At 39.3% G+C, this 25,579-nt stretch overlaps 1 protein-coding gene across 3 annotated transcripts in view; it reads right to left on the bottom strand.

Annotated features, from left to right (window-relative positions):
• Nucleotides 1–25,579, bottom strand: part of LOC128704456 (general transcription factor 3C polypeptide 1) — a 76,623-nt gene that overhangs the window by 11,171 nt on the left and 39,873 nt on the right. For 2 of the 3 annotated variants that reach the window (XM_070103132.1, XM_070103131.1), the window contains 9 exons: nt 19,010–19,280; nt 16,969–17,226; nt 15,543–15,773; nt 13,443–14,351; nt 12,935–13,206; nt 11,675–11,825; nt 9,588–9,739; nt 5,579–5,717; nt 4,113–4,269 (listed from right to left, as the gene is read on the bottom strand). In XM_070103132.1, coding sequence (XP_069959233.1) covers nt 4,113–4,269; nt 5,579–5,717; nt 9,588–9,739; nt 11,675–11,825; nt 12,935–13,206; nt 13,443–14,351; nt 15,543–15,773; nt 16,969–17,226; nt 19,010–19,280 — 2,540 coding nt within the window. The remainder of the gene's footprint in view (nt 1–4,112; nt 4,270–5,578; nt 5,718–9,587; nt 9,740–11,674; nt 11,826–12,934; nt 13,207–13,442; nt 14,352–15,542; nt 15,774–16,968; nt 17,227–19,009; nt 19,281–25,579) is intronic. The other variant, XM_070103130.1, reaches the window with a different exon arrangement.

The raw sequence follows: 25,579 nt of genomic DNA, 5'->3' as shown, positions 1-25,579 counted from the left end.
TATTTGCTATTAAACTACAGAATAAATAATGTAAACCCATTCATGACTGCATATTGGAATGGCTATTAGAAAAGGTATTAGACGGTGACATCATGTGTTTACTCTTGAACATAGGAAAGAATCGAACATTTCTGCTATTGCTAATAATAACAATAGTAATAATAATAATAATAATAATAATAATAATAATAATAAATATGATATAATTGAAGAAGGAAATTGTACAAAAATACGAGGGAGTGGTTGACACATCGTCAGTGTGACTTTGTTTATGCTGGAGTGAACATTAGTCTCTGTGCTCTTCCAAACATTTCACAATAATTCATTGTGTTTGGTGCTTGTAGATTGAGTGTGACTGGAGTGGTAGAGGCAGTGATTGAGGCAATGGTATTTAATAACATACATGTTAATAATAATACATGTTATTAATAATATGTACTATTATTATTTATAACATACATGTTATTAAATACATACATGTTAATAATAATACATGTTATTAATAATAACATGTACTATTATTATTTATAACATATATGTTATTAAATACCACTGCCTCAACCGCTGAATTATTGTGAAATGTTTGGAAGAGCACAGAGACTAATGTTCACTCCAGCATAAACAAAGTCACACTGACGATGTGTCAACCACTCCCTCGTATTTTTGTACAATTTCCTTCTTCAATTATATCATATTTATTATTATTATTATTATTAATTATTATTATTATTATTATTATTATTATTACTATTGTTATTATTAGCTGTAGCAGAAATGTTTAATTCTTTGCAGTGTTCAAGAGTAAATACATGATGTCACCATCTAATACCTGTCCGAATAGCCATTCCAATATGCAGTCATGAATGGGTTTACATTATTTATACTGTAGTTTAATAGCAAATAATGAACAAACAAAACACTCGCCACACTGAGTGGTGGGAGGGCTGGCTGACAGTTGCGGGGGTCGGAGGGAGGGTAGTAGGGACTCGCAGGTGGCGGGAAACTTAAATATGATTTGGCGGCTGGGAATTTGGTGGCTGGGAATTTGGCAGTTGGGAATTCGCGAATGTGTGAAGCCCGTGAAAGTTGAAAACATGAATGTTGAGGGAGACCTGTATATGCATGTGTAGTGTGACCAAAGTGTAAGTAGAAGTAGCAAGACGTACCTGAAGTCTTGCATGTTTATGAGACAGAAAAGACATCAGCAATCCCACCATCAAGTAAAACAATTACAGGCTTTCGTTTTACACTCACTTGGCAGGACCGTAGTACCTCCCTGGGTGGTTGCTGTCTACCAACCTACTACCATAACTCACAACCTACTGTCATAACTCACCATCTTAAATGTCAAACTGATATATTAAACTGAACAAATATATTTATTAATTTTACTCCTATTTTAAGTTTCCACAAAAATGCTCTGCATAATTATACAGATTATTTATTTCAGCATGATACAAAGTTTGTAGAGATGGGTGACATTTAGGTGTGCATGCAGAAAGCCACTCAGTATACAGAGTATTTCGGGCAAACTACTACGTACTTCTTTCAACAAACCGGCCGTATTCCACTGAGGTAGGGTGGCCAAAAAAGAAAAAGAAAAGTTTCTCTTTTAAACTTTGGTAATGTAGTATACAGGAGAAAGGGTTTTTGGGCAAACTTAAGCCTATCTTAAGACTAACTGATTGCTTTTCCACACAGATAATAAACAAGCTATTAACCCACCCATGTAACATTCATGGTATATACTTGAGTATAGGGCAAAGTTTCAAGCCCAATTCTTTTTGAAAAAAGTGGACTTATTCATGGGTAATATTTTTAAAGAGTAGAAATCTATAAAGCATGATCCCTGTGGTGAAGCACATAACAGTAGAGAAACACTAGAGCAGCCACTAGAGGAATCACTAGAGCAGCCTTACTGGCCCATGCTAGGCAGATCCAAGTGTCACCCACTCATCTGTAACTCCAGTGGCAAACCAGAGCCTTCCAATACACAAAAACATATTGAGAGAGCGGCACTGCAATATACCAACATGTCCATGCTGGGCATGGCTAACTCACCCATCCACAATATACCTACATGTCCATTCATGGCATAACCAACTCACCCATCCACAATATACCTACATGTCTATGCTGGGCATGACCAACTCACCCATCCACAATATACCTACATGTCCATGCTGGGCATGACCAACTCACCCATCCACAATATACCTACATGTCCATTCATGGGATGACCAACTCACCCATCCACAATATACCTACATGTCTATGCTGGGCATGACCAACTCACCCATCCACAATATACCTACATGTCTATGCTGGGCATGACCAACTCACCCATCCACAATATACGTACATGTCCATGCTGGGCATGGCCAACTCACCCAACCATTCTCAATCTTCAAAAATGTTCTCTTACACATCAATAATGATAAATTACAATGCTTCAGAAAGCTAGGTATATACTGCGTCATGAGATGTACACATCTTTCAACTATGGGAACTAAGTTACTTAAACATTATATATTTTTTAAAATGCATGATGTCTCTTGTTTTTTGTGTGGTTTCTCTAAAACTTTGAAAGATCTCATATACAGTACATTAGCAAAACAGTTTTTTGGTTTTATTTTCTAAAGAATTGGTATATTTTCACTGGATTTTTGTCATCACCAAAATGATTGAAATAAAAAAGTTTAATAAAAGCTGATTAATACAACAAAAAAAAGTTGATTACAAAATCCAAATTTTTTTTAACAAACACTAGTTAACAGCACAAATAAATTTACATGGACAAAATAGAACAAGAGGACACCTATACAGTACATGTTTAACCTACTTTATTGCACAAATAACCCGCATATAGCAGAATGAAACTTATGATGTATGTTTTCGTCCAAGTTCGACCATTAACTAGTTATATTAACTAGTTGGATTGCTGGCGTCCTTTTTTCTGTCTCGTGAACATGCAAGATTTCAGGTATGTCTTGCTACTTCTACTTACACTTAGGTCACACTACACATACATGTACAAGCATATATATACACACCCCACTGGGTTTTCTTCTATTTTCTTTCTAGTTCTTGTTCTTGTTTATTTCCTCTTACCTCCATGGGGAAGTGGAACAGAATTCTTCCTCTGTAAGCCATGTGTGTTGTAAGAGGCGACTAAAATGCCAGGAGCATGGGGGCTAGTAACCCCTTCTCCTGTATATATTACTAAATGTAAAAATGTAAAAGGGTGATGAATGTTGCAGCGAGGAGAAGGCTGGAGGCAGTGGAGATGTCATGTCTGAGGGCAATGTGTGGTGTGAATATAATGCAGAGAATTCGTAGTTTAGAAGCAGGAGGAGGTGCAGGATTGCCAAAACTGTTGTCCAGAGGGCTGAGGAAGGGTTATTGAGGTGATTCGGACATGTAGAGAATGGAGCGAAACAGAATGACTTCAAGAGTGTATCAGTCTGTAGTGGAAGGAAGGCGGGGTAGTGGTCGGCCTAGGAAAGGTTGGAGGGAGGGGGTAAAGGAGGTTTTGTGTGCGAGGGGCTTGGACTTCCAGCGGGCATGCGTGAGCGTGTTTGATAGGAGTGAATGGAGATGAATGGTTTTTAATACTTGACGTGCTGTTGGAGTGTGAGCAAAGTAACATTTATGCAGGGATTCAGGGAAACCGGCAGGCCGGACTTGAGTCCTGGAGATGGGAAGTACAGTGCTTGCACTCTGAAGGAGGGGTGTTAATGTTGCAGTTTAAAAACTGTAGTGTAAAGCACCCTTCTGGCAAGACAGTGATGGAGTGAATGATGGTGAACGTTTTTCTTTTTCGGGCCACCCTGCCTTGGTGGGAATCAGCCAGTGTGTTAATAATAATAAAAAAAAGGAGAAACTTTCGTTTTTCCTTTTGGTGGGATACGGCCGGTGTGTTGAAAGAAAGAAGATTAACTAGTTAATATTAACCAGTTATATTAACTAGTTAACAGTCCAACTTGGACTGAAACTTCAACATACGTTTCGTTTTCCCATGTGCAGATTATTCGTGTATTGTGCCTTTTTGTTCTTTATTTTAAGCTTTCCATGTGGGCTTATTTGTGCTTATTAATAAAAAACTGCCTTGCCTTCTTTATGCGAGTCACTGGTTTCCATACTGTCTATCTCATGTGTGGACTGAGGTGCGACATTTTCGGTAGGTGGGATGGAAACCACCTCAGGAGATGGCTGTCGAGGAGATTCATTAAGGATGCAACTCTCCTCCTTGGTCATGGTAATTTGCTGCTGTAAATGGGAAGGAAATACATAGAGAGAGTAGCGCCAGGTCATCAATAACACTTTTATGTACAGTAGAACCCCCGTATGCAATGATTCAGTATCTACAGTTTACGTGGCCCAAAAATACCTGTTAATTTTGCATAATAATGGCCCCAAAGCACAAAAAGTGAAGCTGGCAGTTGCTCAAAGTCTTAGAGAAGCCAGGAAGTGCTTCCCATCAGTGAAAAATAGTGATAATTCTCCATTTGTGCATAATTTATCTATTAAACTTCATAATACGTATGTATAGGACTTATATACGTGTATACAGGTCAGCCATCACTAATCTGGCAACGTTGGGACCTATAGTGTGCCGGATTAGTGAGTTTGCCAGATTACAGAGTGGTTAGGTTAGAATACACTTAATTAACCTATCAATAGAGACTCTTTCTTCTACATCTTCCTCATTTTCATCACTGCTTTCTCCTCCACTGGCTTGCTGCTGCAGTTTTACAACCATCTGCACAATTTCTGAGTCAGTATAATGATGAAATTTGAAATTAAGCTAGCTGAAATTAGTGCTGGATTGCTGATGGAACCGGATAACTGACTGCCGGATTAGTGATGGCTGACCTGTATAAGATTTACTACTATCCATGGTTTCAGTATCCACGGCAGGTCCTTGTAACATATTCCCTGCAAATATGGGGGGGCCTACTGCACTATTTCTCATCTCTAATTTTGAAGTTTCCAATTCAGATATTAAGATATTTTGCTTACCTAAAAATGGTACAAATAACTGAACTTCTCCGAGTACTGAACTGTATCTAGTCAGCATACAAAATGTACATATTATAGCAAAACTTCCAGGATGAGGAACTATTCAGTATTTCTCCAAATTCATTACTTTATGCAATAAGATCACAGTAAACAGATGATATCACAATATGTAGAACAACCACTGTGAAAAAATAGTGAAATTCCAAGGAATTATCAAGGAACTACAGTTCCTTGATAATGTGAGAAGTCATGAAAGCACTTGGAATTTCACTATTTTTCACAGTGGTGGTTCTGCTCATTACTTTATCAATGAAAAGTGTTTCTTTTCCAGGGGACCACCCTACCCTGGTGGGAAATGGTTGATGTGATAATTGAAAAAAAAACAGTGGATTTAGGATATGACCTGCTGATGGAGTGTAAATCAGTAACATTTATGAAGAGAATTAAGGGAAACTGACAGGCACACATCCTACCTTAAATTTCTTCCAAATGAAACCTTCCTTTACACAACCTATCTTCAAATTTGTTTCAAAGAACCTTTCCTTACACTGCCTACCTTCAAATTACTGTCATCATCTGCAGTAACCTCTGCTACATCCTCTATGGCTTGATTATTGCTAGATTTTGATGCTTTGTCAGTGTTTTTCAAGTTCATACGATAAACTCCCTGCAGTCGTACACTCTGCCGTATGACTCTGAGGAAAAAAATGATCTTGTTATATTCACGAACAGAAATCAATACCACAGAGGAAGCCAAACATTTATTTTAGATAATGTAATATTTCCTGAAAAGTTAGAGGGTACTAAATGCGAATTATTTTATTTTTTTATTATCACACTGGCCGATTCCCACCAAGGCAGGGTGGCCCGAAAAAGAAAAACTTTCACCATCATTCACTCCATCACTGTCTTGCCAGAAGGGTGCTTTACACTACAGTTTTTAAACTGCAACATTAACACCCCTCCTTCAGAGTGCAGGCACTGTACTTCCTATCTCCAGGACTCAAGTCCGGCCTGCCGGTTTCTCTGAACCCCTTCATAAATGTTACTTTGCTCACACTCCAACAGCACGTCAAGTATTAAAAACCATTTGTCTCCATTCACTCCTATCAAACACGCTCACGCATACCTGCTGGAAGTCCAAGCCCCTCGCACACAAAACCTCCTTTACCCCCTCTCTCCAACCTTTCTTAGGCCGACCCCTACCCCGCCTTCCCTCCACTACAGACTGATACACTCTTGAAGTCATTCTGTTTCGCTCCATTCTCTCTACATGTCTGAACCACCTCAACAACCCTTCCTCAGCCCTCTGGACAACAGTTTTGGTAATCCCGCACCTCCTCCTAACTTCCAAACTACGAATTCTCTGCATAATATTCACACCACACATTGCCCTCAGACATGACATCTCCACTGCCTCCAGCCTTCTCCTCGCTGCAACATTCATCACCCATGCTTCACACCCATATAAGAGTGTTGGTAAAACTATACTCTCATACATTCCCCTCTTTGCCTCCAAGGACAAAGTTCTTTGTCTCCACAGACTCCTAAGTGCACCACTCACTCTTTTTCCCTCATCAATTCTATGATTCACCTCATCTTTCACAGACCCATCCGCTGACACGTCCACTCCCAAATATCTGAATACATTCACCTCCTCCATACACTCTCCCTCCAATCTGATATTCAATCTTTCATCACCTAATCTTTTTGTTATCCTCATAACCTTACTCTTTCCTGTATTCACCTTTAATTTTCTTCTTTTGCACACCCTACCAAATTCATCTACCAATCTCTGCAGCTTCTCTTCAGAATCTCCCAAGAGCACAGTGTCATCAGCAAAGAGCAGCTGTGACAACTCCCACTTTGTGTGTGATTCTTTATCTTTTAACTCCACGCCTCTTGTCAAGACCCTCGCATTTACTTCTCTTACAACCCCATCTATAAATATATTAAACAACCATGGTGACATCACACATCCTTGTCTAAGGCCTACTTTTACTGGGAAATAATTTCCCTCTTTCCTACATACTCTAACTTGAGCCTCACTATCCTCGTAAAAACTCTTCACTGCTTTCAGTAACCTACCTCCTACACCATACACCTGCAACATCTGCCACATTGCCCCCCTATCCACCCTGTCATACGCCTTTTCCAAATCCATAAATGCCACAAAGACCTCTTTAGCCTTATCTAAATACTGTTCACTTATATGTTTCACTGTAAACACTGTAAATTGACAGTGTATTTTTACAAAGTTTTTAAAGTCTGTTTAGTTCTTCAGCAGCTTAACCCGTAAACAGTCCAAGCAGATCTACGTTCACATGTGTAGCGCTACAAAAGTAGATCTAATTTTTTTTTACATATTTTCAAATATAACAAAAAAAAAAAGTAGATCAAAGTTTTTTTTACACATTTTCAAATGTAGAAAAACAAAAAGAAGATCTACTTTTTTTACATACTTTCAAATGTTGAAAAAACGTGTATATATGTTTGGACCGTTTACGGGTTAATACTTCAAATTCTTAGTGGTCTAGAAGAGTAAATATGATATTCATAAAATTATGACATTAAAGGGTACACGCCCATTAACGTATCTCCCTCTTAAATAACCATGCTACATTAATGTTAAAAGTTTGAAGCTGACCAGAAGAAGCATCTCCACAGGGAATCCAACAATTTAAATTTTTTTTAACACACTGGCCATTCCCAATAGAGGTAGAGTGACCCAAAAAAAGAACACTTTCACCATCATTCATACTATCACTGTCTTGCCAGAGGTATGCAGATAGCCTAAACATATTGGGTATCATTTGCTCAGTCAAATGCATTACCATTTATTGCTTATAGTCAATCAGAAGAGGTATTTTTTAGTTATTGAAAGAAAATCGGTATCAGTATTTTTAATAATGTTGTTAGACTGGGAGTTATGGAGGTCAATAACTAGAATTATCCATTAAGGAAAACACATCAGCCCAAAATCTTTGAAGGAAATCTCAAGAAATGAAATTTATAAAGGGAGAGTGTAGACTTCTTAAATTATTTATGTTAAAAGAAACCCTTACCCAAAGATATTTAATTCAAGATATGGTGGGATATTTTTTTCATCTTGTTTTAATATTAGAATTCAATAATTATCCATGGGGAAGTGGGAAAAAGAATCCTTCCTTCATAAGCCATGTGTGTCAAAAGAGGCAACTAAAATGCTGGGAGCAAGGGGCCAATAACCCTTTCTCCTGTATAAATTACAAATTTAAAAAGAAAAACTTTTGTTTTTTCTTTTTTGGGTCACCCTGCCTCAGTGGGATATGGCCAGTTTGCTTAAAAAGAAAAATCAATCAAGGTTAGATGAGTAATTAAAGTGATTTTGGTGGGTGGTAACTTGGCTTGACTGGGAGAGGGTATACACAGTCATGACTCCATCTCTAATGGCAAAACTTTTAGCTAGATCTTCTCCATCTTTACCTGATGGAGTCACTGCTTATAAAATACAGCCTCTCCTCACTTAACGATGGATTTCCATTCCTAAGACTATGGTAAACGAATATTTTGCTAAGTGAGGAGGAGCATGCTATAATGGTAGGGAGTTTGTGTCAACCATTTTTAATATTGTTTTAATGTCACCTCTGTACCAGTTATAACATTTCTGGTATATTTTTAAATGTTTATACAGTAGTGTACTGTACATATATTGAAATAAACAGAATAGAAGAAATCAGCTCTAATATACATTAATTAGATATGCATACTGGTCAGAGAGCCTGTCGTAAGTCCAAGTTGTTGGTAAATAACGTTGCTAAGTGAGGAGAGGCTGTACTAACAAACATAAACAAGGTAAACAACAACAGTCTAAAAAATTATCCATCCACTCTTGTTGCTACACAACACTGTCCCTTGATTCTCTCGTGTATACTGTCCCTTGATTCTCTCGTGTACACTGTTCTTCCACTCTGGCTCCTCCCTATACACTGCTCTAACTCTAGTTCTTCAATATACACTCAACTTTTGTAGAGCAGTGACACATGCTTGACCATAGTTCTATTTCTGTCAACTCGCTCTTCAAACTGAATTTGTCTCATATGAGAATGAGTTTAGTGTGGATAAACTTTGATTTTTTAAGTAGTGGAGAAACTTGTGTTTAAATAAAAGTGGAGTGATGAATTATTTTTAAGTTGTAAGGAGAAACTTTTTTTTTTTTAATGGTGGAGAAACCTTCATTTTTTAAGTGGTGTGTAGAAGCTTAAATATCAAATCTTATGCTGTAATTTTTAATTTTTGATGGGGTGAACCCTACAGCCAGTAGGCCTCTGTCAATTGGCTCAAGACTCCATAGAGCAGGTCATCATATGACTATGACCTACATTAGGAGACAATACCACTTTCTATTGCCCTATATCACTAAATATGTATCTCTACTGGAGTCACTGTCAGCATAAATGTTCTTGATCAAAACATGCCCTAAGAGAGGGGACAAACAAATGGTAGGGAGAATTTTTGTAATAGTAATTGTGGGCATTGGAAAATAAGCCATTTCTAGGATTTGGAAAACAGAAAGGCATGCTAACCTTGTTATTTTATTTGTATGAATGAGCCAGGATTTTGTGTAAGGCATGGTGACCCAGCGCACCACAGCCACACCCACACGCAGCACCAGCAGGGCGTCCTCCATCTGGGCTACCACACTGGTCACATTCAACTCTCCACCTCCAAACCTTTCCTGTAGTGGAAGAAATTGATTTTATCTCCAAAATATACTGGGTCATAAAGAGAGAAACAGTCACAATATCATGGATGGAACAATTTGCAAATAACCTACACATAGGAGAGAAAACTTGTGACGACGCTTCAGTCTAAACTGGACCACTGGACCACTTGACAGTGGTCCAGAACAGACTGAAACGTCAACATAAGTTTCCTCTTCTAAGTGCGAGTTACTTGTGCATGCTGGTTCATTTGTTCTATTGATGAAGCAACATAAACCCTTTATCCACACTAATCTCAACCTAACCCACACTTTCCCCCCCTCCCCCACCTAACCCATATTTTCCCAAACCTTTCCCAACACTACACCAACCCCTACACTCTGTCCACCAAACATTTCCCAACTGCCAACTATGTCCCTCTAAAATTATTTGCAAGTTGAAAAAGACTGCAACCCATTTTTAAGTTGGAGAGCTGTGCCTCCATGGACAATGCAAAAGTATTGAGAAGAATATGTAAGAAGATACAAAGGACTTCCAGAAATACAGAGACAGCATGTATTGGTGGTCATACAAATGGCTGTTGGAGTTCAACATAAAGAAATGCCAGGTCATGCATGGGAGGAAATGGGAGACCAGAGATGGATTACTGGTTTGGGAGGAGATGGGAGACCAGAGATGGATTACTAGTTTGGGAGGAGATGGGAGATCAGAGACGGATTACTAGTTTGGGAGGAGATGGGAGACCAGAGATGGATTACTAGTTTGGGAGGAGATGGGAGATCAGAGATGGATTACTAGTTTGGGAGGAGATGGGAGACCAGAGATGGATTACTAGTTTGGGAGGAGATGGGAGATCAGAGATGGATTACTAGTTTGGGAGGAGATGGGAGACCAGAGATGGATTACTAGTTTGGGAGGAGATGGGAGACCAGAGATGGATTACTAGTTTGGGAGGAGATGGGAGACCAGAGATGGGTTACTACGCAAGACAAAAACGACAATCACTGAAAGTGAAAAGGGTCCAAAAAAACATTATTTTTTTTTATTATCACACTGGCCGACTCCCACCAAGGCAGGGTGGCCCGAAAAAGAAAAACTTTCACCATCAAAAAAAAAACATTATACCACATAAAACAGAGTCTATTAGCACTTTATAATGATAATGATGATTACTTAAAATATTAAAAAATGATAATGATATTAATACAACTGTATATTCACAAAAAACACACAAGAGAGTTATAAAGAGCCCTAAATTTATTGTATCCCTTCTTTTCATGTTCCTGGCATACAGGCAAGCCCCGCTTTACGGCTTTTCACTAATGCAGCGGTTTTCAAGTGCACCCATCCTTCATTTATACAGACTTTCTACAAATAAGTACAGTGGACCCTCGCATAACGATCACCTCCCAATGCGACCAATTATGTAAGTGTATTTATGTAAGTGCGTTTGTACGTGTATGTTTGAGGGTCTGAAATGGACTAATCTACTTCACAATATTCCTTATGGGAACAAATTCAGTCAGTACTGACACCTGAACATACTTCTGGAATGAAAAAATATCGTTAACCGGGGGTCCACTGTACATTCACCACTTACTATAAGGTAAGGACAAAAACATTTTAAGGTAAGGTGTGTACTGTATATGCATTTTTAAGCTTAGCTTTACACTCTACTTAATATATGATAATGTAAATATGTTATTAAGCTTTTATATACATTTGAAAGTGAAAAAATGCTATACTTCTCGCTACAGAGATTTTCACTTTACAGCAGTAGCCCAGAACCTAACCTGCTGTATAAGCAGGGCCCTCCTAAACACTTAAGTGTGGGTGAGAACACTTAAAAGAAAAAAAAATCCTGTTTATGAAATGTAATTGTCAATATGAAATGAATAAAAACAAACTGAGGAGAGAAAAGGCCATGAGACACAGTACAGCTCTGGTACCTTGAGATCCTTGACCGAAGCTCCAATATCCTTGCAAGAGTCAATGTACATGTAGATCGCCCTCACGAACTCCAGCATTTCCGGGCTTTGGCCATCCTCTTTCCATCTATCCAAAACATCATCTAACTGGCACCAGTCCTCTAATGTTACTCTGTTGAACGTATGTAATAACTTTACTGTGTGAACATGTGAGTATATACACATTGCTATTTTGGGTTAAAAGTTTATCACGTATGACACGAGTGTGAGGTGAATAAGTCACCCTGGAGGTGATAAGTATAATGCCTGCACTCTAAAAGGTTTGGTGTATCTGCTGTTCAGAGGGACATCTAAACTGTCATAGCTGTATGGCTCTGATGAGACAGTAATAAGTGTGAATGATGGTGAAAGTGTTTCTTTCTCGGAATCACCCTGCCTCAGTGAAGACAGCCAGTTCACATTTGTTTTAACATGCCGGACGTCCCCCACCGAGGAAGGGTGACCCGAAAAATATTTGTACAGAAGGGGTTACTAGCCCCTTGCTCAACAACATGACTCACGAAATAGTAATGAGACTCTCTGATCGCGGGTTCTATCCCCGTCCGTGGTATGGTTTGTTAGCCCCTTGCTCTTGGCATTTTAGTCAACTCTTACGACATGCATGGCTTATGGAGGAAGGATTCTTCTCCACTTTCCCATGAAGAACTAGCTCACATATTAGAGAACACTAAATGAGATTTTGCTTCATTCTGGACTTGATAATGATCCAAGATGGACCATAATGTTGTTGAGTTTTATCCATAATTTGTGGATTAGTTGTAAATACTTTATACTCATTATACATTATACTCGGTAATACATTAAGAATGTGCAAAACAACCACAGGGGAAGTTCCCTTTAATGGATCTACCTGAACTAACTACTCATTTCTGCAACATTGCAAGTTCCCAAAGATGTATTAATTGTTCCTCAAAGACCTAGAGCTATCATTCAACTCTGCCCTGTGGTTGTTTTGCATCTTGTTCTTGATTACTGAACATTAAGAATGCATTGGTATGATTTAGTGATTCCACTCGCATTACTTTTAATCCTTTTCAGATAAAAATGAAAGAAAAATCATCACGTATTCAAGTCACATTATACGTATGATTGACGCACTTTACAACCTATTAAACTTCACGACCAAGTTCGAATTCATCCATCTTATTTATAGCAACACCACACCAGTAAATGATAAATTTAGTTTCTTAGTCTTCTTGATTTCCTATAATAAAAACTTACTTTTTTCTTTGCTCTAGAGCCTCGGAAATGGTGGTCTTTGTTAATGGAAGCAAGATGTCATCAATAGTGTCCAAGTCACTTGCTGCTGCTATTTCTTCAAATTTGTCTTGGTATTCAGGAGGTGGTCTTAGGCGACAGGTTATTTCGCAGGCATTGACTACCAAGTGTTCTTGAGCATGCTGGATGTTGATCTGGTTCACCTCAGCTAGACTAAGCTGATCTCTCATCATGTACAGTCCGAGGCGGGAGGCTGATGACTGACTGCATCGGCCCTGAAAATTATATGAGATATGAAACGAGGGGATTTTCTTTAAACGCACAGGCTGTTTCCCAACAAAACAAGGTGACCCAAGGAAAAACAGTCATCATTCTTTCTAGCTGTCTTTACAAAAATGCAGATTTTCTTTTTTAACATGCTGGCTGTCTACCACCAAGGCAGGGTGACCCAAAAAAGAATCACAGTTTAAATGAAATGGCAAAAATATTAGACGACAGAGCCTTTTCTTACCGGAGGACTAGTGGTATCCAAGTCTTCTTCTGTAGAGGAGACGTCACCTGGGGGATAACTATCCTCAGTGTCTTGCATATCTTCGATGTCATCTTCTGGTGGTCCTCCTTCCACTGCTTCCCTTTTTACTCTCATTAATGACCCTGTTCTCTCTGCCAATCCTTGGCTACATTTTTTCTTAGGTGTACCTATGTTTGCAGAATCTGCTTTCTCTAGCATCTGGTCTTCATTTGTGGATTTACTGGAAGATCTGGTGGTGCGTTTGGCTACTGCCAATTTTTCTGGACTGTCTTGACTAAGTTTAGATTTCTTCACTTTATCTTTGTCTTTTCCAATTGCTTTCCTCTTTACTGGCTCACTTAGTCTGATGTTTTCTTCTTCTGGAAACTGAGAATTCTTCAGATCTTTCAGCTTTTGCTGGATTAAGCGTGTTCCTTTTGTCTTAGCTGTGACATCACCCCCAGTTATTGTGTTTGGTGATGGTGGAGATGGAATGTTGATGTACTCTAGGAAAGACCCATCTAAATCTTTAATATCCCTGCCAGACATCTGTGTGTGAGAAGAAAACCTTCGCAGTAAGCTATGGTGGTGGTCCTCCACTATGGGCTGCTGTTGGTCCATCATGATGATCTGCTCAGGGATAACTATGTCAAAGAAAAGTCTCTTTGTGGCCATCAGAGCCACAACAGTAGCACAGTAACCTCCTTCATGAAGGATCACCACCGGCACTCCATCCTCTCCACTGGTCTCATTGCCATTGTTGGTCTGCTCTGACACACCACTGGAAGGCTCGGAAACACCCAGATTATCAGCAGTCGCAGAAGTCTTTGCTCTGAGAATAACCTCCCGCTTCTTCTCCAGCAATCGTTTCAACATCTGCCACGACTGACTAAATATTTCATATTGATACTGAAATGTAGAGCAAAGAATTAAAATAATTACATACACAAATAATTTTGAATTTTTAATAAACATGAAACCAAAAAAAAAAAAGCATACAATATATATATATACAATCATTTATAATCACAAATTCCCTGGAGAATGATGGCTTACTGCTACAATGAAGGTTGTATGCAGGGAGCTGTGTACCTAATAAAGTGACATCAGGGGGGCCACTTTATTAGGTACACCTATACACCTGCTCTTGAATGCAAATAGTTAATCAGCCAATCTTGTGTGTGTGCCTCAGTACCTAAAAGCATGCAGACATAAAGAGGGACACTGCAGTAGGCCTACTGGCCCAAACTAGGCAGGTCCTTCTCAAATGCAAAGCCTAAACATGGTCAAGAGATTCACAGTTGTTGTTCAGACCAAACATCAGAATGAGGAAGAAATGTGATTAAGCGATTCTGACTATGGAATGATCCTGAGAGTCAGATGGGATGGTTTAAGTATTTCAAAATTGCTGAGCTGGAATTTTCACACACCATTCTCTGAAAACTCTAGAGACTGGCAAAAGGCAAAAACACCTGGACACAACACAATGCTCTCAGCCTATATTCAATGCTTTATTTAAAAAAAAAAATATTGGAAAAATGTCATTTTAAAACACACTGGCTATATCCCACTGAGGTACAGTTGGAACCCCTCTAATAAGAAAAAGGGGGAAAGACATTCACCATCATTCACTCAATTGCTGTCCTGCCAGAGGCATGTTGACATAACTCAGATGACCCTCTGAACTACAGCATCCCACCCCACCTTTAGAGGTGTGAAGTGTGTACTCATGGGAAAGTATTAAGATCATAGGGGATATGCAGGCCATATGGAGTAGGAGGTAGCCAGATTTGAACCAAGGGAAGGATAGTTACAATTCCATTGATCAAAAGTGCTTCAACACAAGTAAGAGGGCACAGCAGAATCTTCTTTATTAAATATTTTGCACTCTGAGCGAATTGATGGTTTTTTTCTTTCAGTGTCATGGACACTTAAAAACACGGGCAATTATTGCAAACTTCTCCTTACATTTATTACACACTTATCTTTACTTCTTGTACAATTTGTAATTCTCTCCAAAATGTTGACGTATTTTTGTGAATTAACAAGGCATACACATTTCTAATTTGGCATCAAAACTAAGTTACGATGGTCACTTACTTTGAGGTTGAAGACATGCAGGTAGGTGACTGAAAGTTGAAATGGAGAGGTAGAGAGTGGAAGACACGTCTGGGCGAAGAGAGAGCGGTTGTAGCATTTCTTGTAGCTGATCATCTGGTCTTGTCGCATGCGAGTCAACACAGAGTTAAGGAGGACTTGAGGGTACTGCTGGTATGCTAGGTACAACTGGTAGGCATAAGAATCTCTGTCATACTTGGAGCAGAGTGAACTCTGAAAACAGAACAGAATGAGCGTGAGTCATGGAGGTGGGAAGTGCAGTGACTGCACTCTGAAGGAGGGGTGGAGATGCTACAGTCATGGAGGTGAGAAATACAATGCATACATTAGCTACTGGTTTCCCCGAAACCCTTCACAATTTCTATATTCCAACCATTATTAGAGAGTTTAATATCACTAACTGAAGACAATAAAGATTATTATTATTATTATTATATTCAAGATTAAAGAATAAGTGCAAAATATGTGTAGTAACAGAGCAGCTGGGGAACAGGAGACAATCAGGTTTGGTTCAAGGAAAGAGAATGGAGGGTAGTTCCAATTTCTCAAATCAAGAGCCCTTTACCAGCATTGTAAGATCCCTTCACAGTAGGTCTGCTGAAGGCAGCAGTCACCAACATGTCAAAAAAAATGCACCTCAAAGTTAAACTCCCTAACATAAAATAATCATGATGACATTGATGGGCATTATTGTCATTATAATAAGACAGGCAAGTATTGTAATTAATACAAGATTAATAAAAAAAATGCTAAACCCACATGGGTCCTTCAGCTCACTCACACGTTAATAAGAGGCACTGTCAATGTCTCCTTTAAATCAGAATAAAGTTAAAAACAATGTCGATATCAATTACCAAGATATATATCAATGTTAAAAATAATAGAGAAGGCATTTAAGTACTTTATGCTTAATATAGTACTAAACATGCAATTTACAGTAATATAGCTACAAGACTAAAAAAAAACTGGAGTTAAAGTATACTTTGTCCAGAGTATTTTTGTCCACTACAAGAGGGTCCTGCTTATACAGCAGGTTAGGTTCTGGGCTGCTGTTGTAATGTGAGACTCAGTGCAAAGTAAAACACAGCCCTTTTTTACTTTCAAATGCATGTAAAAGGCTAATAACATGTTTACATTATCATATATTAAGTGAGCAATAGAACTAGGTCTAAAATATGCATGTACAGTACTACACACATTATTTACCTTAAAATACTTTTTATCCTTAGCTTATAGCAAATGGTGAGTATATTTATTGAAGGAAGTCTGAATAGAAGAAGAATGGGTTATGATTGAAAACTGTTGTATTAGCAAAATGCTGTAAAGTGAAGCACTGAAAAACAGGGTCTACCTGTACGTATTTTAAAAGTGCATTATAGTGAGGGTGTACTCTATTTCCCCTACTTACATAAATAAGAGCGTTGACCACATAGAAGTCTATATCAGAGATGGACTTAACCTCCTTGACCTTGAGTTTGCTGCGCAGAGACGATGCAGCTCTGATGATGCAGAATTTCTCTTTGAACTCCTCAGCAGTGTCTGGGAGATCGGGACACTGCCGGGACTCACTAGAGGCAAACTTGATTACAAGTCTACTCATTAGTCGACGGAATAGCTTGGCATAGACGTCCTCGATGTTCTTCTTGTTGCGCGGAAGTTTTGGGCCCTTTAATGTAAAAATAATTATGATCCGTTAATCATGAAATTAGAATTTCAGGTGTGGAAACAAAAATTAGTACAGGTTGGCCATCACTATTGGGACCTGTAGTGTGCCAGATTAGTGAGCTTGCTGGATTGCAGAATGGTTAGGTTAGAATACTTACACAAATAACCCGCACATAAAAGAGAGAAGCTTACGACGACGTTTCGGTCCGACTTGGACCATTTACAAAGTGACTTTGTCGTAAGCTTCTCTCTTTTATGTGCGGGTTATCTGTGTATCATTCCAGTCACGGTATTGTGCCTTTTTTGTTATTTAGAATACACTTAATTAGCCTATCAATAGAGACTCTGCTACATCTTCCGCATTTTCATAAATGCTTTCTCCTCCACCGGCTTGCTGCTGTGAATTTACAACCATTTACAACAGTTTCTAAGTATAATGATGAAATCTGAGTCAGTATAATTATGAAATTAGAAATTATGATAGCCAAAACTAGTACCGGATTACTGATGGAACCGAATAACCGATTGCCGGATTAGTGATGGCTGACCTGTATGTAGGTAAATGGTTCAGAGAACTAACAGGATGATGAATTAGACACCTGCACAACACCTGGGTATCTTTATTGATCAGTCCATCAATCTTATCAAGATTGATGGACTGATCACAAACTCCAGGCTGAGGGACTGATTACTTCAAACTCCTGATATTCAACCATTCTTCTCTGCATTAAACTGAGGAAGCCACTAGTTGGCAAAACATTTCCACAATAAAGATACCAAGTGTTGCACACATATCTGTGGTGGAGGGAAGGCTGGGTAGGAATCACCCTAGGAAAGGTTGGAGGGAGGGGGTAAAGGAGGTTACATGTCCAAGGTGCTTGGACATCCACCAGGCATGTGTGAGCATGTTAGGAAGGAGTGGAGGCAAATGGTTTTTGGGACTTGATGAGCCACTGGAGTATGAGCAAGGTAACATTTATGAAGGAACTGAAGGAAACCAGCTAGCTGGACTTGAATTCTGGAGGTAGAAAATACAATGGCTGAACTCTGAAGGAGGGATGGGGTTATTTGCAGTCTGTAGGGGCATTGGTGTGCCTCCTGTAAGACATCGATAAAATGAATGATGATAAAAGTGCTTCATCCTTTGTGGCTCACCCTACCATGGTGGAAGACAGCCGGGGTTAAAGAAAAAAGTGCTACAATTTCAAGCACTGTTACTGAGTTTTCAATGCTATAAATGTATTGTCATATTTCATAAAGCACTAAACTCATGTGGATCATTCAGAGCAAATAATAGTAGAGGATTGAGCCTATTGTTAATTATGGCATGCTCTCCCTCCATAATTACATATTCAGCACTAGACTGTGAGATAATGTATAATACTCAGTGATTAGTGGAAGGGATAACACTAATCTATGAACAAGGGAAAGCTAAATTGTATTTCACATTGGGCTAAGCTCATGTAGGTCATTCACTGTTAGGAGTGGTAGAGGCTTGAGCCTTCATCCTTGAATGACAGAATTTGAACAATGGTAGATGCTTAGAATGGAAGGGTATACAGGAGGGCCAGGCATATATAGCACCTTTTTGGTGCTTCATGCTTTGGTTGGCTTAAAACTGAGCCACTGTTCATTATCTTTCATCTGCTGGCAGGTGAAACAACGGCTCAAATGAAAGCCAATGAAAACGTGGAACACCCAAAACAGGTGCTGTATATGTGAGGCCCTCCTGTACTGAAAACTTGGAGTGATCATAGAAAGGATGTCTAACAATAACTACTAACCTTAAATTCTGCCACAATGTTAGCATCCTGCCTGACCTCCTCCAGGAAGATGGCAACATTATCCTCTGTAGTCGGGTTTTTCATGATGTAGTTGATTCGCCTCTGGCAGGCCCGGGAGGTCTTGTTGCGTGCCTCAGGAAATCTCTCATGCAACAAGTCCCTTACTAGACTGAAGGTGATCATCTGACTACGAATGTTGGGGAAGAGGAAGCAAGATGCAACTTTGCACAGCAACAGGAAGGAGTCCTCGGCCGATGACCAGTCCACTCGTCTGCATCACAAACACTTCATCAATGAAATGGCTTACAGGATGAGGTAGTAGGTTATTAATTATTTTTTAGCACACCAGCCAGCTCCCACTGAGGCATGGTGACCCGAAAAAGAAGAAAACTATTAATTTTATCTTCTTTTTTCATTGTTATTATTCTTATATTTAAAACAAAGTTCCAAGCATGTGGTTCATACAACACTGTTGTGTAATAATTTATAAAAAATCACCAAAAGCTTTAAAAAATTCATGACAGACTAAAAACTGAAGACAGGGCACCATAAGCTTTGTTCATACTACTATAGTTACAAATAATGAATTACTTATTTCATATCAACAATTATCAGTAATGTTGCAGCAATTATGAAGATATTTAATACAAATTTAAATGTTTTTCTTCCATTATGTAATAAAGTTGGTAGAATTACCGACAATATGAAAAGTAAAAGGACACAAGTGCAACTAATGTGACATTTTATTGTGGCAACGTTTCGGTCTCCAGGAGCTTTATCAAGCCATTACAAACAATACATGGACACAGAGGGTATATAAAGGCTCAGAGTGAGGTGCAATATTAGTGAGGTACCATTTCGATGTTCACTAGTAGTAGTAGTAGTAGTAGTAGTAGTAGTAGTAGTAGTGGTGGTGGTGGTGGTGGTGGTGGTGGTGGTTGTTGCAACCCCTGAATGGGTTACAATGATGATTATGTATATATGTAATGTATATTACCTTTTCATTTAATTTTATATTGCTTATATTTGCGATGATAGCTAAATCGTAAATGTATGACTTTATATTATTATTTGACTTATATTGTTATTTAGCTTATGTTGTTAGGATGTATATAAAATGTGCTCAGTTAGGCTTGATTGTCAAACTACTGTAATTATCGCTTGTCGCTCGTTATACTGCCGGCTTCTGAGCTGCAGTTGTCCACGTAGCTATCACGTGATCGAGGGGGGGGTGTCCTCACCTCTCGTGAAATTGTCAGTCTGCTGGAGACTCGCTTGCTGGTTGGACAGCTTGTCTGTCTGAGTCTGCTAGAGACTCGCTTGGTGGTTGGACAGATTGTCTGTCTCATTATTCTTGTTAGTTCTGTAGAACTTTGTTCTCAGAACATTGTATAGACTTAGTGATTTTCGACGTTGTACTGAGGTTGTGTGTCACATAGACACTCTGAACATCTCAGGTCCTTAGCTATAGCTTCTGACCTAATTTTGTACTGGTTCCTGTGTATTGTCACAGTCACAGTTTTACCTATGCTGAACAAAGATTCAGTATTATGGGAGTTTTGTAACTTGTGGAGGATCTGCAGATGGTCCCTACTTAGTGTCGTTATATTATCTCCTTGTTCCTGATTCTGTGTCGCAGTCGCTTGTTATTGCATTGCTATTGGGCTTAGCATTCTTTGTTGTTCAAGCAGACTGTTCGGGTTGCCAGTCGGTCAAGAAGTTAGTTTATTTGAGGACTTTGTCAGTCACTTGTTTAAGTCTTATTCGAGTCTTGAGACATAGCTAACTACTTAAGAGCACTTACACGCATACACACTTACTTGTACATATTTGTAATATCTTATTAAATGTTAATGTACCTGACGGTACTTAAGAATTATAAATGTGATATGTGCTTTCAGCACAATAATATTGAACTCGAGAGATTGATTTTATTTTGATTGCTGTAATTAATTTAATTTGATAATATACCTCTAGACAACTTATAGACTTAATAAATTTATTAAATTTTAATTTCTCTAGTTAGTAGCCTACCAGTTGTAATCCTAAAGCACTATTGAACCATACTGAAGTTTAATGGATAATTGGACAAGGATACTGACTACTTGTTACGAAAACCCAGTAACAGGCTGGATGCTAGAAGGGCAGTCCTTTCTAGTATTCACTGGAGATCTCTAAGCTTTTAGAATCGCGTTTTTTGTAACAAATGGGGGCCTGTCCGGGAGGCTCTTGATCCAAGGTGTTGGAGAAATTGTCCAGTTTGACATACTAGTACTTCTATGATCAAACACTTTGAGTACTTTCCTAATCTGAAGACTTTGAGTTTAGTCTTGTACAACATACCAGGTGGATGTATGTACCTGACTGAGTCTCTTGATCCAAGGAGATGGAAATACTGTATGAGCTCTAGCTCTAAGACAACCAACACTAAAATTACTATTAGGATTATAGTTTCCCATAATTATTCTCTCGTAGTACAATTATTTTCGTGATGTATGCCAAAGTGAAACAGTTAATTGATACTCTGACTTTGTCTGATTTAAGTACATTAAAACTTCAGACGTGTTGGCAAGTAGCCAAGTATCTCGGTGTGACGTATAACAGGAATTACACCGCAGAAACTGTCAGAGCATTAATTAAAGATATATTGTTTCCTGCTCATACAGAGATGTCTGATTATGATTCAGATTTAGAAAGCCTAGTGTCACAATTAGGAAGTATGGCTCTATTTGAAGTTGAAGAAAGAGCAACTAGAGCAGAAGTGAGCCTAGTGTCTGAGCCTAGTGTAGATCAGTTCTCGCTCACGCCTTTCCTCACTGACACTATAGTACAGAGTATAGCTGTTAGCATGACACAGCCTAATACTAGTACAGTGTATGCTACACCTGTATTTACGTATCCTAGACCAGATCTAGACACTCTAGAGACGGCTGGACCAAGTGTCCGACCTAAGGACCGTCCAGACCATGTTAATTTCCCTACTCCTCCATTACCTACTGGTCCTATCTCTCAGGAACAGTTTGAGAGGTTTGAACGCCTCATTATGTTGCAGACTGCACAAATTGAGGCACAGAGGAGATTGAACGAAGAAGATTTCCAAAGAGAAACCTATTTTATTTCCTCTCAGCGCAATTACTAGAGCTATGTCAAAGATTCAACAACCATCCTTGTCTCCTGTTGAGTTAGTTGATGACAATGATTTGGGCTTGAATATGTTGTTTAGTGACGCTCTGCGCCCAGGGTCATTAACACTGACTCCCCCCTGTCATCAACCTAGTCAGGACACAACTGACGTTAAATTTCTAACTCATGATGATTTAATCAAGGATCAGTTTGTTGATCAGTCACTGGAAAGAATGAGAGATATAGCAGTTACTGAGAGTGAAGCAAAGGATCTCGATAATTGTTACTATTATAGTAACGGTGTACTGATGGAGAAAAATACATGTAAGTTGTCAGCTGATAGTGTTTCCACCACAGTCAAGCATCTAGTTGTGTTACCAGTTACATTTCGTGAACAAGCCATTGATTTTGCTCACAATAGTCCCATAGGAGGACATTTGGGTGTCAAGAAGACACTCGGTAAACTGGCAAAACATTTTACTTGGCCAAAGATGAAGGAAACAGTAGCTGATCATGTGCGACGTTGCCACGTGTGTCAAGTGACAGGCAAGCCAGCGCACACACCTCCACCTGCGCCTCTCATTCCTATCACCGTGCATGGTGAACCATTCTCACGTCTTATTATTGATTGTGTTGGTCCTTTGCCTAGAACCAAACTAGGAAACCAATACTTATTTACTATTATGGACGCTGCAACACGCTATCCCGAAGCTATTCCTATGAGAAAAATTAATGCTCGTGCTATTGTGAGAGCGCTGATGAAATTTTTCTCCCAGGTTGGATTGCCACGAGAGATACAATCAGATCAGGGATCTAACTTCACTTCTAAGATCTTTCGAGAAGCATTATCCCACCTAGGAATAAAGTCTGTACTTTCAACCAGTTATCATCCACAGTCACAAGGTGCTCTAGAGAGATTTCATCAGACATTGAAGTCTATGATGAGAGCTTATTGTGAACATTTTTCTAGAGACTGGGATGAGGGTATACCTTTTCTTCTGTTCGCTATGAGAGAAAGTGAGCAAGAAAGTCTCGGATTTAGTCCGTTTGAATTAATATTCGGACACCAAGTGCGTGGTCCTCTCGCAGTGTTAAAAGACGTGTGGACAGGAAAATCAAATCCATCATTGAGTACTTCACCTTCATTAATGCAGCAACATTTGACAGCCGCTAGAGAGCTAGCTTCGAAAAACCTAGTTTCAGCCCAAGCTAGAATGAAGCAACATTATGACAAGCGTGCTGTCTCTCGTTCTTTTAAAGCAGGAGATAAGGTGATGGCTCGGAAATTAGTACCAGGTCATGCTCTACAAGCCAGGTATGATGGTCCCCTGGAAGTAGTGAAAAAGCTTAGCGACGTAAATTATTTGGTACGTACGCCTGGGAAAAAGAAATCTAATCATGTGTACCATGTTAACCAGCTTAAGGCATACTACGCTAGTCCTCTACCTACTACTTCTATTCTTCCTAGGACAGAGGAAGAAAACGTCAGTCTACCTGACATCTCTAGAGGTATAGAGGTGCGTTTAGAAAATTCTGTGACTCTACAATCACTAGACGATTTTCTTAGTAACCTTGGGATTGATAAAGCTGGTGATATTAAAAACATGATTTTGCATTTCCCTGAATTGTTCGGTGATGTTCCTAAACGTTGTACTCTGGGTGTACATGACGTTGATGTACAGGGAGCATCACCCATTAAGCAATCACCATATAGGATGAGTCCAACAAAGCATAAAGCATTGAGAGAAGAGGTTGATTTTCTGTTATCTCACGGACTTATTGAACGCAGTAAAAGTCCATGGGCATCTCCCTGTATTTTAGTGCCTAAACCTGACGGTAGTTTCAGGATGTGCACTGATTACAGGAAAGTGAACTCTGTCACCTTGCCTGATGGTTATCCTCTACCTCGCATTGACGACCTTATTGATCGTGTGTCAGGAGCCCAGTTTGTCAGCCGTTTAGATCTCTTACGAGGCTATTATCAAGTCCCGCTTACTGAACGTGCTCAAGAAATATCTGCTTTTACTGTTCAAGATGGATTGTTTAACTACCTCGTCACCCCCTTCGGCCTATGTAACGCGGCTTCTTCATTCCAACGTATAATGAACGAGTTGACCCACAACTTAGAAGGAGTAGAAGCCTACCTTGACGACTTAGTGGTGTACAGTGACGAGTGGGAACAGCACTTGACGCGTCTCAGAGCATTGTTTGAGAGACTGGCGCACTACAACTTCACTGTTAACTTAGCTAAATGTAGTTTTGGTCAAGCCAAGATTACCTATCTAGGCTTTTGTATCGGCCAAGGTGAGGTTGCTCCTATTGAGGCTAAGGTTCGTGCAATTTCTGAATTTCCAGTGCCACAGGATAGGAAAGGAGTACAGAGATTCCTGGGTATGGCAGGATATTATCGCAGGTTCTGTCCAAACTTTTCTCAGATTGCAGCTCCTCTCACTGAGCTTACTAGTAGCAAAGTTCAGTTCACCTGGACTAGAGATTGTTCAGACTCGTTCAAAAGGTTGAAGCGCTTGCTATCCTCTGCTCCTGTGTTGAAGAGTCCTAATTTCAATCTTCCCTTCTTTTTACATATAGATGCGAGTGGCTATGCAGTGGGTGCTGTGCTGCTCCAACAGTCAACATCCACTGACATTCTCCATCCTATATGTTACTATTCATCTAAGCTTAAACGACACCAGAAAAATTATGCCACTATTGAGAAAGAGGCTCTAGCTCTTGTGGTGTCATTGGAACATTTTGACGTGTATTTGGGCACTTCCCCATTTAAAATTAACGTTTTTTCAGACCACAATCCACTCACTTATATAAACACCATGAAAAGTAAAAATGCTAGGATCATGAGGTGGGCCCTCAGAATCCAACCTTATTCTATTAGTATAAAACACATAAGTGGTCATTGTAATGTAATTGCTGACGCTCTGTCTCGTCCTTAATAATTATCAGTTACATTAAATTAACGTAATTTTATGCCCAAATACCTTTTGTTACTTGCTATGTCAAATTCAGTAAAGTAACTTAATCCCTCCAGCCCATATTAACTATATATACTCATGTCATGTCTAATTATTATATTTATATATTCACAGTAATGTTGTGTGAGGAGGAGACAAGCTGAGTGTTGAGTGAGTAGTGTGGTGTGGGTGATGTACTGCGTGACGCAACACTGTCCTGTCGCAGACCCCCCCCCCTCACTACACACCTTAAGCTGTTTCATACTCAGATGTTCATACTGCCTCGCATTCCACAACCACTACTTAAGAGTGGAATGCAGTCTCCTCTACTATGATCGAGCCTCAACGTGCCCTCCTTGTCAGCGCTATCCTGTCTCTACACTGATGTATATAACCACGAGTATGAAGAGATACGATACTGTGTACTGCCCTAGTACCTAGGGACATATCCTAGTGACGGACGCTGTGAAATTGTAGAAGT

This window comes from Cherax quadricarinatus, chromosome 84 (genome assembly GCF_038502225.1).
Source record: "Cherax quadricarinatus isolate ZL_2023a chromosome 84, ASM3850222v1, whole genome shotgun sequence".
In the NCBI taxonomy this organism is placed as follows: Eukaryota; Metazoa; Arthropoda; class Malacostraca; order Decapoda; family Parastacidae; genus Cherax; species Cherax quadricarinatus.
Note: the sequence above shows the minus strand (reverse complement) of the source record. Positions and strands in the feature narration are given on the sequence as shown.